General features: G+C 46.0%; 1 protein-coding gene across 2 annotated transcripts; it reads right to left on the bottom strand.

Annotated features, from left to right (window-relative positions):
- Positions 1–3,116: 3,116 nt before the first annotated feature.
- On the bottom strand, positions 3,117–12,822 carry LOC110487983 (ras-related protein Rab-5A). 2 transcript variants are annotated; one of them, XM_021559916.2, is made up of 6 exons: positions 12,700–12,822; positions 10,759–10,988; positions 10,312–10,463; positions 4,809–4,931; positions 4,610–4,703; positions 3,117–4,412 (listed from the first exon to the last, which is right to left on the bottom strand). In XM_021559916.2, exons 2-6 carry the CDS (start codon positions 10,922–10,924, stop codon positions 4,297–4,299), a joined length of 651 nt encoding a protein of 216 aa, XP_021415591.1. In that variant the 5' UTR covers positions 10,925–10,988; positions 12,700–12,822; the 3' UTR covers positions 3,117–4,296. The 2 variants fall into 2 exon arrangements, with proteins under 2 accessions (XP_021415591.1, XP_021415590.1); XM_021559915.2 differs by having other exon boundaries at positions 12,603–12,783.
- Positions 12,823–15,477: the final 2,655 nt, after the last annotated feature.

Raw genomic sequence — 15,477 nt, 5'->3', positions numbered from 1 at the left:
ATTGTGTGTGACTTCAGTTCTAGTGGGATGAGGAGCACTGGACAGGGCATCCTAACTTTAGATCACTCACAAATGAGTGAAATGTGAGAGAGAGAGAATGTTAAAAAATAGAAACCAAAAAATAATCATTTAGCTTTTCTTGAGAAATAAAGTATAAGTCAGACCACTAAAGAAATGCAAGATATTTTTTTTGTTAATAACACTTACATTTATAAAGACCACCATCGGTTATAATTTAAAGATTTCTGTGGGGGGAAAAACAACTCCAAACCCACACTGAAGCTGTTTTCTGCTAACTGTACAGTTTAATGATTATCTAGACAACTCCCTAGCAAGCATTAGTCCTGTCAACTGTAAATGGAAAAAGTAGACTACATTGCAATACCCTATGTACAGTATATTATATATATATATTTATATCACACTGGCTGTAATTATGACAAGATATATTCATGAGAGAATCATTAGTGCAAGGCATGAGGAAGAGACCTGGACAGAGTTATTGATCAGGACGGGTTGTGTGTGTGTGTGTGTGTGTGTGTGTAACAGGTCCAGGGTTTAAGAATAACACAAAAGTGTACATGTGTGAGCGAGCCGTGTTTTAGCTTGTGTGTGTTATTTAGATCTGGAAGGGTTTAGAGAAATAAACCTGACTGTGTTTGTTGTCTCTGAGGATGTTTTATCACCAAACATTCCAGTCTCCCTCTGTGTACACACAACCCCACACACACAGCACTTCCTAAAGAACAGGGGAGGAATAGTGACCATGACAAAGAGAGACATCCTGATTGGCACCCTATTCCCTATATAGTGCACTACTTTTGACCAGGGCTTTAGTCAAAAGCAGTGCACGATTTGGGGAATAGGGTGACATTTGGGACACACCCAGGGCCACAGTGTCAGCTGGCTCCTAATGAAGAAGCTCTCAACACCTAGAGGTCACCTCACCATGTTCCCCTCTCTCAACACCTACAGAGGTCACCTCACTATGTTCCCCTCTCTCAACACCTACAGAGGTCACCTCACCATGTTCCCTACTCTCAACACCTAGAGGTCACCTCACCATGTTCCCTACTCTCAACACCTAGAGGTCACCTCACCATGTTCCCTACTCTCAACACCTAGAGGTCACCTCACCATGTTCCCTACTCTCAACACCTAGAGGTCACCTCACAATGTTCCCCTCTCTCAACACCTACAGAGGTCACCTCACCATGTTCCCCTCTCTCAACACCTACAGAGGTCATCTCATCATGCTCCCCTGTCTCTCCAAGTGGAAAACAGCTGCCTTCCAGTCAGCATCTTGTTTACACCTGGACAGGCCTCATAACCTGAACCATGACCTAATCTCATCCATTACATGTTGAGACGTAATGAACATCAGCTGACATTGTAACCAGAATGGATCCGGATGTAACCCCACCCTCGGACAGAGACCATCAGGTCAGGACGGAAAGGGGTCTGGAGACTTGGCATTCAGTAAGGTGAACATGTGAACAAGTCTCAGAGGCCCGATGCCATACGGTGGTGATAGCAGGTAGGGTTGGGGGGAGTAAGGTGGTGATAGCAGGTAAGGTGGTGATAGCAGGTAGGGTTGGGGGTAGTAAGGTGGTGATAGCAGGTAGGGTTGGTGGGGGTAAGGTGGTGATAGCAGGTAGGGTTGGTGGGGGTAAGGTGGTGATAGCAGGTAGGGTTGGTGGGGGTAAGGTGGTGATAGCAGGTAGGGTTGGGGGTAGTAAGGTGGTGATAGCAGGTAGGGTTGGTGGGGGTAAGGTGGTGATAGCAGGTAGGGTTGGTGGGGGTAAGGTGGTGATAGCAGGTAGGGTTGGTGGGGAGTAAGGTGGTGATAGCAGGTAGGGTTGGGGGGAGTAAGGTGGTGATAGCAGGTAGGGTTGGGGGGAGTAAGGTGGTGATAGCAGGTAGGGTTGGGGGGAGTAAGGTGGTGATAGCAGGTAGGGTTGGGGGGAGTACGGTGGTGATAGCAGGTAGGGTTGGGGGGAGTAAGGTGGTGATAGCAGGTAGGGTTGGTGGGGGTAAGGTGGTGATAGCAGGTAGGGTTGGTGGGGGTAAGGTGGTGATAGCAGGTAGGGTTGGGGGGAGTAAGGTGGTGATAGCAGGTAGGGTTGGTGGGGAGTAAGGTGGTGATAGCAGGTAGGGTTGGGGGGAGTAAGGTGGTGATAGCAGGTAGGGTTGGGGGGAGTAAGGTGGTGATAGCAGGTAGGGTTGGGGGGAGTAAGGTGGTGATAGCAGGTAAGGTGGTGATAGCAGGTAGGGTTGGGGGTAGTAAGGTGGTGATAGCAGGTAGGGTTGGTGGGGGTAAGGTGGTGATAGCAGGTAGGGTTGGTGGGGGTAAGGTGGTGATAGCAGGTAGGGTTGGTGGGGGTAAGGTGGTGATAGCAGGTAGGGTTGGGGGTAGTAAGGTGGTGATAGCAGGTAGGGTTGGTGGGGGTAAGGTGGTGATAGCAGGTAGGGTTGGTGGGGGTAAGGTGGTGATAGCAGGTAGGGTTGGTGGGGGTAAGGTGGTGATAGCAGGTAGGGTTGGGGGGAGTAAGGTGGTGATAGCAGGTAGGGTTGGTGGGGAGTAAGGTGGTGATAGCAGGTAGGGTTGGGGGGAGTAAGGTGGTGATAGCAGGTAGGGTTGGGGGGAGTAAGGTGGTGATAGCAGGTAGGGTTGGGGGGAGTACGGTGGTGATAGCAGGTAGGGTTGGGGGGAGTACGGTGGTGATAGCAGGTAGGGTTGGGGGGAGTAAGGTGGTGATAGCAGGTAGGGTTGGTGGGGGTAAGGTGGTGATAGCAGGTAGGGTTGGGGGGAGTAAGGTGGTGATAGCAGGTAGGGTTGGTGGGGAGTAAGGTGGTGATAGCAGGTAGGGTTGGGGGGAGTAAGGTGGTGATAGCAGGTAGGGTTGGGGGGAGTAAGGTGGTGATAGCAGGTAGGGTTGGGGGGAGTAAGGTGGTGATAGCAGGTAGGGTTGGGGGTAGTAAGGTGGTGATAGCAGGTAGGGTTGGGGGGAGTAAGGTGGTGATAGCAGGTAGGGTTGGGGGGAGTAAGGTGGTGATAGCAGGTAGGGTTGGGGGGAGTAAGGTGGTGATAGCAGGTAGGGTTGGGGGGAGTAAGGTGGTGATAGCAGGTAGGGTTGGGGGGAGTAAGGTGGTGATAGCAGGTAGGGTTGGGGGGAGTAAGGTGGTGATAGCAGGTAGGGTTGGGGGTAGTAAGGTGGTGATAGGTAGGGTTAGGGTGGGTGTGGAGGCAGGTTGCTTTGCAGTGTGAAGGTCCTTGCAGACACTGAAGAAATCACAGAGCCAATACTGTGAACCATTGCACGATGCCACTAGGACAGCTATGCCCAATCCCAAATTGCCCTCTAACCCCTTAGGTAGACCTGAGAGAATTGAATAGGTGTGAGCATTATGGGGATCGCTCCACCATGCCCTCCGATAGGCTAGGTGGAATGTTCACCCGATTGTTTAGATCTCAAATCCTCTTAGACCTACATGAAGTACCTAAGGGGTTAGGGTTTGCTTTGGGGCTGAGCATTAGAAGCAGGCAAGGCTCTGGGATGGGACAAAGAGAGACAGAAGGGAGAAACTCTATACTAGCGCTACTAAAGGTTTAGTGGGCAAAGCATATGAATACATTACTCAAGAGACAGATAAGGGTAGACAGAGAACAACAGAAATAAACTAGAAGGAACCCAAGACCACTGCTAAACAGTCTTTTCTTTAGAATTAGCCCTCGCAAACCTTTGGAGCCTCTCTCCCTCTCAAATATATGTTTTTGTGCCGCTGAATAAAGTTAACACAGATTTTTTCTCATCATCAAGTTAGGCCATGTAGTGATACATGCATCCATAATTCCCACTAAAAAAAAAAATAAACAAAACAAAAAAACAAACAGAAAGGACAGAGATTGTGTTAGAAACACAGAGCGATAGTCTGTAGCTATACCCAGGAGATGAGACCACCACCAGTTGCCCCGTCCCTTAGTCCTGCTGCTTGCCAATAGTCAGGAAGAATGAGGTAGGGAAGGCGGGCACTAATTTCAGAAAAGAAGGAGGAAGGTGTGAGGTGTCTCAATTAGTAACAGCAGAACCAGTAGGGGAGAGGGAGGGGCAGGGCGTCGTTGAGAGAACTATAGATGAGGGCGTTGCTTTGCATTAGTTACTGCAGAGAGGAGGAGAAGGGTAGAATGAGAAGGGGGTTCAAAGGGCATCTTTTTTCATTGCTGCAGATCAGAGAGTTTTGGGCGGGCGGGGGTCATCACATTAGTTACTGCAGTGGGGGGGGGGGGATTTCGCTTTAGGTACTGCAGCAGGGGGCCTTAGTTGGCTGGGCGGCTTCCGTTAGGTCGACGCCCCTGTTCCGCCCGCTGTTAGCTCCTGTGGCCGCAGGCTCGCTCTTGGGCAATCTTTTTGCTAGAGGATGGAAGAAAAACAAACAAAAAAACTTCAAACGCCAGCTACTGATGAGGATCGCTTGATCAAAACATCCTGCTAGTTCACATTTCCTTGATACATGTCTAAGTATGTATTTAGTGAGTATTTGAGTGTGCAGAGCCCTATTCAATTACACATCAGTAAGTGATGTGTGTCACAAGGTTAGAGGAACCTACCAATAGCCATGAATATCTCGTTCACATTCATAGACGTCTTGGCCGACGTCTCCATGAAGAGTAAGCTGTTGTCGTCTGCATATGACTGGGCATCCTGGGAAAAACAACCATGTCAGAGACAGTCACTGCCTGTCAAACGCAGACACACAACGGTGTGTTATCGTGACACCAGACAGGTACAGGTGTTTGGAGGACTCACCTGGAAGTCCACGGCTCTCTTGCTGGCGAGGTCAGCCTTGTTGCCAGACAGGGCGATGACAATGTTGGGGCTGGCTTGTCTCTGCAGCTCCTTCACCCAGTTCCTGGCCCGCGCAAATGACTCCTGAGACAAGAGACAATAAAACATTTTTTTTTAAAAGCGTTCTAACATTGAAAGTCAATATAAATAAAAAATAATATAAAAAACAAAGTTCTTAACAGGGTGTTTTTTTTTTACCATCGCAGGTTCCGTCTCCTTCACTTTGCTACCTGACAACTTTACGGTTTTTACTTTTTAATTACCATTTATATTTTTGGTTTTTCCCTCAACTTTTTCACTCCGGACGCTTTATCTGGACATGGTTCGTCAGGACCTCCAAAAGCCGAAGCTAAGTAGTAACATTAACAGGATGCCTTGTAATTGCAGTCGCCGTACTCATAATATACAGGAGAACGATCGCCTTACGGCGAGGATAGCTGTGCTACAAGCCCAGCTTCAGACGCAATCGTTGGGCAAGGATAATTTCAGTGTAGGAAAGGATGAAACAGCGTCTGTGCCACCAGTAAGTACAGATAGTAACTTTAGTATAAATCCCCTGGCACAGTCCCCGCAGCCGGACAACTTTCTCACGGTTTCTGGAGGGAAATGCTGTAGGAATGCTCAACCGGTGTCGCTCATTCAGCCGACAGAAACGTTCAACCGGTTTTCCCCATTAAGCAACGAGTCGGAGTCAGAGGCCGAGTCTTCTCTGGTCTCTACTCCTCCCGTTACGGGGTCTGAGACGCCGAAGCTTCCCACCATTAGCTCTGACAAATTGAAAACTCTAGTCATTGGCGACTCCATTACCCGCAGTATTAGACTTAAAACGAATCATCCAGCGATCATACACTGTTTACCAGGGGGCAGGGCTACCGATGTTAAGGCTAATTTGAAGATGGTGCTGGCTAAAGCTAAAACTGGCGAGTGTAGAGAGTATAGAGATATTGTTATCCAATTCGGCACCAACGATGTTAGGATGAAACAGTCAGAGATCACCAATAGCTTCAGCATGTAAATCAGCTAGAAAGATGTGTCGGCATCGAGTAATTGTCTCTGGCCCCCTCCCAGGTATGGGGGAGTGATGAGCTCTACAGCAGAGTCTCACAACTCAATTTCTGCCCCTCCCAAAATATAGAATTTGTATATAATTGGCCCTCTTTCTGGGACTCACCCACAAACAGGACCAAGCCTGACCTGCTGAGGAGTGATAGACTCCATCCTAGCTGGAGGGGTGCTCTCATCTTATCTACCAACATAGACAGGGCTCTAACTCCACAATTAAATAGGGTGCAGGCCAGGCAGCAGGCTGTTAGCCAGCCTGCCAGCATAGTGGAGTCTGCCACTAGCACAGTCAGTGTAGTCAGCTCAGCTATCCCCATTGAGACAGTGTCTGTGCCTCGACCTAGGTTGGGCAAAACTAAACATGGCGGTGTTCGCCTTAGCAATCTCACTAGGATAAAGACCTCCTCCATTCCTGTTATTATTGAATCTCAAAATAGGGATACTTAATGTTAGATCCCTTACTTCAAAGGCAATTATAGTCAATTAACTAATCACTGATCATAATCTTGATGTGATTGGCCTGACTGAAACATGGCTTAAGCCTGATGAATTTACTGTGTTAAATAAGACCTCACCTCCTGGCTACACTAGTGACCATATCCCCCGTGCATCCCGCAAAGGCGGAGGTGTTGCTAACATTTACGATAGCTAATTTCAATTTACAAAAAAAAAAATGCAGTTTGCATCTTTTGAGCCTCTAGTCATGAAATCTATGCAGCCTACTCAATCACTTTTTATAGCTACTGTTTACAGGCCTCCTGGGCCATATACAGCGTTCCTCATTGAGTTCCCTGAATTCCTATCGGACCTTGTAGTCATAGCAGATAATATTCTAATCTTTGGTGACTTTAATATTCACATGGAAAAGTTCACAGACCCACTCCAAAAGGCTTTCGGAGCCATCATCGACTCCACTTTTGTCCAACATGTCTCTGGACCTACTCACTGTCACACTCTGGACCTAGTTTTGTCCCATGGAATAAATGTTGTGGATCTTAATGTTTTTCCTCATAATCCTGGACTATCGGACCACCATTTTATTAGGTTTGCAATTTCAACAAATAATCCGCTCAGACCCCAACCAAGGAACATCAAAACTCATGCTATAAATTCACAAACAACACAAAGATTCCTTGATGTCCTTCCAGACTCCCTCTGTCTACCCAAGGACAAAAATCAGTTAACCACCTAACTGAGGAACTCAAGTTAACCTTGCGCAATACCCTAGATGCAGTTGCACCCCTAAAAACATTTCTCATAAGAAACTAGCTCCCTGGTATACAGAAAATATCCGAGCTCTGAAGCAAGCTTCCAGAAAATTGGAACGGAAATGGCGCCACACCAAACTGGAAGTCTTCCGACTAGCTTGGAAAGTTTGTACCGTGCAGTATCGAAGAGCCCTCACTGCTGCTCGATCATCCTATTTTTACAACTTAATTGAGGAAAATAAGAACAATCCAAAATGTATTTTTGATACTGTCGCAAAGCTAACTAAAAAGCAGCATTCCCCAAGAGAGGATGGCATTCACATCAGCAGTAATAAATGCATTAACTTCTTTGAGGAAAAGACCATGATTATTAGAAAACAAATTACGGACTCCTCTTTAAATCTGCGTATTCCTTCAAAGCTCAGTTGTCCTGAGTCTGCACAACTCTGCCAGGACCAAGGATCAAGAGAGACACTCAAGTGTTTTAGTAGAATATCTCTTGACACAATGATGAAAATAATCATGGCCTCTAAACCTTCAAGCTGCATACTGGACCCTATTCCAACTAAACTACTGAAAGAGCTGCTTCCTCTGCTTGACCCTCCTCTGTTGAACATAATAAATGGCTCTCTATCCACCGGATGTGTACCAAACTCACTAAAAGTGGCAGTAATAAAGCCTCTCTTGAAAAAGCCAAACCTTGACCCAGATTTTTTTTGTTTTTTAACAAATCGGCCTATATCCAATCTTCCATTCCTCTCAACAATTTTAGAAAAGGCTGTTGCGCAGCAACTCACTGCCTTCCTGAAGACAAACAATGTATACAAAATGCTTCCGTCTGGTTTTAGACCCCATCATAGCACTGAGACTGCACTTGTGAAGGTGGTAAATTACCTTTTAATGACATCAGACCGAGGCTCTGCATCTGTCCTCGTGCTCCTAGACCTTAGTGCTGCTTTTGATACCATCGATCACCACATTCTTTTGGAGAGATTGGAAACCCAAATTGGTGTACACGGACAAGTCCTGGCCTGGTTTAGATCTTATCTGTCGGAAAGATATCAGTTTGTCTCTGTGAATGGTTTGTCCTCTGACAAATCAACTGTAAATTTCGGTGTTCCTCAAGGTTCCGTTTTAGGACCACTATTGTTTTCACTGTATATTTTACCTCTTGGTGATGTCATTCGGGAAACATAATGTTAACTTTCATTGCTATGCGGATGACACACAGCTGTGCATTTCAATGAAACATGGTGAAGCCCCAAAATTGCCCTCGCTAGAAGCCTGTGTTTCAGACATAAGGAAGTGGATGGCTGCAAACGTTCTACTTGTAAACTCGGACAAAACAGAGATGCTTGTTCTAGGTCCCAAGAAACAAAAGAGATCTTCAGTTGAATCTGACAATTAATCTTAATGGTTGTAAAGTCGTCTCAAATAAAACTGTGAAGGACCTCGGCATTACTCTGGACCCTGATCTCTCTTTTGAAGAACATATCAAGACTGTTTCAAGGACAGCTTTTTTCCATCTACATAACATTGCAAAAATCAGAAACTTTGTCCAAAAATGATGCAGAAAAAGATATCCCACGCTTTTGTTACTTCTAGGTTAGACTACTGCAATGCTCTACTTTCCGGCTACCCAGATAAAGCACTAAATAAACTTCAGTTAGTGCTAAATACAGCTGATAGAATCCTGACTAGAACCAAAAAAATTGATCATATTACTCCAGTACTAGCCTCCCTACACTGGCTTCCTGTCAAGGCAAGGGCTGATTTCAAGGTTTTACTGCTAACCTACAAAGCATGACATGGGCTTGCTCCTACCTATCTCTCTGATTTGGTCCTGCCGTACATACCTACACGTACGCTACGGTCACAAGACACAGGCCTCCTAATTGTCCCTAGAATTTCTAAGCAAACAGCTGGAGGCAGGGCTTTCTCCTATAGAGCTCCATTTTTATGGAATGGTCTGCCTACCCATGTGAGAGACGCAAACTCAGTCTCAACCTTTAAGTCTTTACTGAAGACACATCTCTTCAGTGGGTCATATGATTGAATGTAGTCTGGCCCAGGAGTGTGAAGGTGAACGGAAAGGCTCTGGAACAACGAACCGCCCTTGTTGTCTCTGCCTGGCCGGTTCCCCTCTTTCCACTGGGATTCTCTGCCTCTAACCCTATTACAGGGGCTGAGTCACTGGCTTACTAGGGCTCTTTCATACCGTCCCTAGGAGGGGTGCGTCACTTGAGTGGGTTGAGTGACTGATGTGATCTTCCTGTCTAGGTTGGCACCCCCCCTTGGGTTGTGCCGTGGCGGAGATCTTTGTGGGCTATACTCGGCCTTGTCTCAGGATGGTAAGATGGTGGTTGAAGATATCCCTCTAGTGGTGTGGGGGCTGTGCTTTGGCAAAGTGGGTGGGGTTATATCCTTCCTGTTTGGCCCAGTATCATCGGATGGAGCCACATTGTCTCCTGACTCCTCCTGTCTCAGCCTCCATTTATGCTGCAGTAGTTTATGTGTCGGGGGGATAGGGTCAGTTTGTTATATCTGGAGTACTTCTCCTGTCCTATCCGGTGTCCTGTGTGAATTTAAGTATGCTCTCTGTAATTCTCTCTTTCTTTCTCTCTCTCGGAGGACCTGAGCCCTAGGACCATGCCTCAGGACTACCTGGCATGATGACTCCTTGCTGTCCCCAGTCCACCTGGCCGTGCTGCTGCTCCAGTTTCAACTGTTCTGCCTGTGATTATTATTATTTGACCATGCTGGTCATTTATGAACATTTGAACATCTTGGCCATGTTCTGTTCTAATGTCCACCCGGCACAGCCAGAAGAGGACTGGCCACCCCACATAACCTGGTTCCTCTCTAGGTTTCTTCCTAGGTTTTGGCCTTTCTAGGGAGTTTTCCCTAGCCACCGTGCTTCTACACCTGTATGCTTGCTGTTTGGGGTTTTAGGCTGGGTTTCTGTACAGCACTTTGAGATATCAGCTGATGTACGAAGGGCTATATAAATACATTTGATTTGATGAGACATGGTACCAGGGAAATGGTGATGTTAAAAACACTTCACTTTCAATCTGGAACGTGAAGGGATCACCAGTGTGACCACATATCCAAGCATGTGAGATCAATTATCATTTTAACAAAGGAAGGTTGGTTGCACTGGTTATATAACCTATCAAGATTATGCTACTTGCCTCATTTGTGATGTCGTAGACCACGATGGCGGCCTGCGCCCCTCTGTAATACATGGGTGCCAGGCTGTGGTAGCGCTCCTGTCCTGCCGTGTCCCAGATCTCAAACTTCACCGTCGTGTCGTCTAGACACACTGTCTGGGTCAGGAAGGCCGCTGGGGAGGAGAGAAGAGAGTTGTCAAATACATAATTGACGTGAACTTTAAAAAGCATTAGAACAGGACACCTCACTAAACACATTCAACAATATGAATGAAGGGATAAATAAATAACTACAGTCCAGACCCAACAACAACCCATAGTCCCTATTGCGCCATTGTCTGCAAGTCTGAGGTTCCTTCCGTAACCGGTTCCTTCAGATCTTATAACACTGAAGGGATAGAAACTTCCAGAAGAGGCTATAGATACTTTTCTGTTCCTGGCTTAAGTGCATAAATGAGTGATGGTCACCTCCAATGGTGCTCTCCTGGAACTCGTGGAACTGTCCCTTGACGAACCGGAGCACCAGGCTGGACTTGCCCACTGCCGACTCCCCCAGAAGTACCAGCTTGAACTGGCAGATCTTGTTACCAGCGTTAGACCCGTTGGGTCTCGTAGCTCCTCCCCTGTTGGCCATGGCCTAGTCAGATCCCCCGGTCAGTGTTTGTCCCGCACGTCTGACTATGCTGTCAGGGCTTCAGCTGGAGGCGGCAGTAGAGAGAAGGAAAAAAGGAACAATTATTCACAACTCTGATGATGTTTTCTGCTAGGGTTATGTCAGATGTGGTAAAGATAGGAGGACTTTGAAGTAGAGATATGGATGTTTTTGTAAAGTTGTTTTGACATGTAGTTTAACCCTGGCCTATATCCTCCATAAGTGAGTCAAGGTGACAGTATGGAGGTGGACATGCTTCTCGAAAGAGAAAAAACCTTGATATACGTGTCCAGACTCTGCTGATAAAGAGATCAACTTAGCCCTTAAATATATGGTGGGAGGGAGGTAGAAACTGAATAGATGATCCTGTCTACAGAAGAAAAGTGAGAGGGACAGGCTGCCCTGAAAACAAGTTGTCAAAATAAACATGACTTGGCAGTCAAACCTTGCTGTAGAGCTGGGGCATATTAATAAGAGCACACCATAGCAAAACACTGTGCAACGGAAAACGAATACAAGCTTTTCTTACTGGACAAGCAGATAGTATATCCCTGTATTAAACTGTTTTCTCCCATTTTGTGTATTGAATATGACCCAGCCCAGTCTCTGAATGCATGGTATCACAGATGGCTGGATGTGAGCTCACTAAAATATATTTTCCCTCATCAAATACATCATACATTGCCACTGACAGAGTTGACAGAACCATGCAAACTCTTTCGGTACACACAGTAACATCCCCACTCGGAGCTGAAATTGTACCCCTCAAACTTTCCAAAACACACACACACAATTTGTCATAGAGGAAAACACTACTCCACAAGGACGTTGCAGTGTTGCCTTCCAATGTAAATATGTTCGCTTACATATAGCTAATATAATAGCGACGTTAGAAGGTAAACATGCGTAATCGGCTGACAGCAATGCCAACGGCCTGTACTGGCTGTTGCCTTCGAGGTGGGACGTGACTCAACCAGCACTGTTATGAATCTCTGCAGTGCTAGCATGGACTGTTCAAACTTCTAACAATGTACTAAATTAGCATAGCCAACGTGGCCTACTCTTCGATTTATTTTCGAAGCCACAGCATCTAGCTAGAAAATTGAGAGTACGCCATTTTCCAAATAGAAGCAAATGCTAACCCAATTAACGTTAGCATGCTAGCTAGATTATTAGCAAGCCAGGTAACTAGCCAGCTAACTAGCTACATCAACATCTGAATTGCTAACGTGTGCTACCTACCTACTCTCTGATTACTGACTGTCTTGCTAAGCAGCTACTGTTAGCTAGTTAGGTGACGGGGTGGCAAGCTAACGTTAGCATAACAAGTCCGATTGCGAATGTGATGATGGAGCTGGCTGGCTTACTACATTTTCAATAAGCTAACTAGCGAGGAGACGCGTATGACGAACCCATGTCCACACATGATCAACACAACTAGGATAAACAACCAATAAATAGCATCACGAACACGGTTTTGACCGGAACGATTAAATGACAAAACCGTTGTTAGGTCTCTTCCCGACCTAAATCCGGGCCACGGCCTATTTTTTGCATTTCTCATCAGACGCCAATGTTAGCATATCAAGCTAGCTAACCTAGCCTGTTGACAACTAATGAGCTGAAATCTACAACTTGTCACACCATTTGCTTACTATACCTGAGTGCCAGGCGGTTGACGAACACAGAATACCACACACGAGTCTATACACAAAATAAAGGTCGCAGTGCAGACAGATACGTATTGTTGAACATACAAATAATTTCAACAACCCCGATCACGTCTCCTCCTTTTTCTTTCTTCTTGCAACTTCCCCTTTTACTAGAACCAAAACACAAACAACCTCTTCCGCCCATTCTGCCACGTCACACAGCACGTCTGCTCTGCAGAGGTAACGCCGGATTCATGAATTTGATTGTTTTTCTTCGAGGATGAAATCAAGAGTAACGTGGGATTTCAAGTGATTTGGATCAATGTAGTAATGGATCAATGTAGTAAAACTAGTTAGAAGCAGACGTTAGATTACCCAATTACCTTGTTATTGGATCTGCCATTTAAACTTGAAGTAAATACAGGGCTCAAGTAAAAGCTTTTGGATAATTAAGATGAATATGACGTAAATATGCATATAGATGTATTACTCATAAAGTGAAGGGGGGACAATGTGCACCAAAAAAACAATAGCCGAGGGTAAGGTGTAGGTTAGGCTGTATCATAAGTTATCTATTGCCGGATTTAAAAGAACTGGGAACTCGGTAACATAATGACGTCAGTGATCTTCCGATCGGGAAGTCGGAGCTCTAGATAGCGGCCCGAGGTCCTGAGTTGGAATTGCGAGTTGTGTGACCATTCAAATCGATTTTTCATAGTCGGAGCTCGGTTGTTCCACCGAGTTCTCAGTTGTTCTGAAAAAACTGAAGTCAGAAGTCGGAGATTTCCAAGCTCCTAGTTGTTTTGAACGCGGAATTTGTATCTGACTGAGAGGATTTAACCTGCCATCTTGTTTGTTGAATTGATGGTGGCAATATTTTATTGTATTGCCTTTTGGTTCAACTCTCATCATCTAGAACAGTATGTATTTCTCAACCTTGTTCGTTCCAGGGACTGGCCATGCTGTCCCTTGTGTGTCTGGGACCGTCAAGATATGTATTTTCCTCCTATATTAAACCTATCTTTGAATAACTGACTCAATTAGGGAGTAAACGTTATTTATAATAAGGGTTAGAAAATCGACCCCTGAAATGAAAATGGACATCCCATATTTTACATAAACCCTCCCATGAACACTTGAAAAATAATAAGTGACTCCCCTATACCCAAAATAATACACTACATGGCCAAAGGTATGTGGACACCCCTTAAAATTAGTGGATTTGGCTACTTCAGCCTCACCTGTTGCTGACAGGTGTATAAAATCGAGCACACAGCCATGCAATCTCCATCGACAAACATTTGCAGTAGAATGGCCTTACTGGAGAGCTCAGTGACTTTCAACGTGGCACAAGTCAGTTTGTCAAATTTCTACCCTGGTCAACTGTAAGTGCTGTTATTGTGAAGTGGAAACATCTAGGAGAAAGTGGTAGGCCACACAAGCTCACAGAACGGGACCACGTAGCGTCCTCAGTTGCAACACTCACTACTGAGTTCCAAACTGCCTCTGGAAGCAACGTCAGCACAATAACTGTTCGTCGGGAGCTTCATGAAATGGGTTTCCATGGCCGAGCAGCCGCACCCCAGACAGAATAGGCCTACCTTTCCACCCCAGACAGAATAGGCCTACCTTTCCACCCCAGACAGAATAGGCCTACCTTTCCACCCCAGACAGAGTAGGACTTCCTTTCCACCACAGACAGAATAGGACTTCCTTTCCACCCCAGACAGAATAGGCCTACCTTTCCACCCCAGACGGAGTAGGCCTACCTTTCCACCCCAGAACAATGATCAAATCAAATTTATTTATATAGCCCTTCGTACATCAGCTGATATCTCAAAGTGCTGTACAGAAACCCAGCCTAAAACCCCAAACAGCAAGCAATGCAGGTGTAGAAGCACGGTGGCTAGGAAAAACTCCCTAGAAAGGCCAAAACCTAGGAAGAAACCTAGAGAGGAACCAGGTTATGTGGGGTGGCCAGTCCTCTTCTGGCTGTGCCGGGTGGACATTAGAACAGAACATGGCCAAGATGTTCAAATGTTCATAAATGACCAGCATGGTCAAATAATAATAATCACAGGCAGAACAGTTGAAACTGGAGCAGCAGCACGGCCAGGTGGACTGGGGACAGCAAGGAGTCATCATGCCAGGTAGTCCTGAGGCATGGTCCTAGGGCTCAGGTCCTCCGAGAGAGAGAAAGAAAGAGAGAATTACAGAGAGCATACTTAAACTACTGCAGCATAAATACTGGAGGCTGAGACAGGAGGGGTCAGGAGACACTGTGGCCCCATTCGATGATACCCCCGGACTAGGCCAAACAGGAAGGATATAACCCCACCCACCCACTTTGACAAAGCACAGCCCCCACACCACTAGAGGGATATCTTCAACCACCAACTTACCATCCTGAGACAAGGCCGAGTATAGCCCACAAAGATATCCGCCACGGCACAACCCAAGACGGAGCGCCAACAATGATATCCCCATATGCATCAGAGTCGCGTCTTTCCCAGGTACTGTACAGCTTGTTTCTAGCTTAAAGCATCACAGACCGCAGTGATGTTAAATATCACTTTATATTATAGGTTCCATTTTCTTTTGTTAAAAATCTTAAGGGAACAAAGCGTAGGCCTGTGCTTTTTGCCATTTTCTTTAATAAAGGGTAGGCCTATGGCATACCCTCTTATACCCCCCCCTGATTTTAACTTAACAGCCCTTCACTGACACAGAGGTATGCTTTTTAAAGAGTGCATAGTGGGTGGATGAATTGACCTCCAAATATACGGATATAGCAGCCGGTAGCCTAATTTTGTAGACCTCCCTCTTATTTCTTAAATAGGAAGAAATAGGCTCCAACACAAATCCCTCTTGTTATTAGTAAAG

The sequence above is a fragment of the Oncorhynchus mykiss genome, chromosome 32 (genome assembly GCF_013265735.2).
Source record: "Oncorhynchus mykiss isolate Arlee chromosome 32, USDA_OmykA_1.1, whole genome shotgun sequence".
NCBI lineage: Eukaryota > Metazoa > Chordata > Actinopteri > Salmoniformes > Salmonidae > Oncorhynchus > Oncorhynchus mykiss.
This window is presented reverse-complemented; position numbering and strand designations above follow the sequence as displayed.

Excerpts from the sequence above, each read along its gene's own strand:
- LOC110487983 (XM_021559916.2), bottom strand. The coding sequence starts at position 10,924 with ATGGCCAACAGGGGAGGAGCTACGAGACCCAACGGGTCTAACGCTGGT. Across the intron at positions 4,932-10,311 it reads TCTACGACATCACAAATGAG|GAGTCATTTGCGCGGGCCAG; the intron begins GCAAGTAGCATA and ends CTCTTGTCTCAG. Across the intron at positions 4,413-4,609 it reads CGAGATATTCATGGCTATTG|CAAAAAGATTGCCCAAGAGC; the intron begins GTAGGTTCCTCT and ends TCCATCCTCTAG.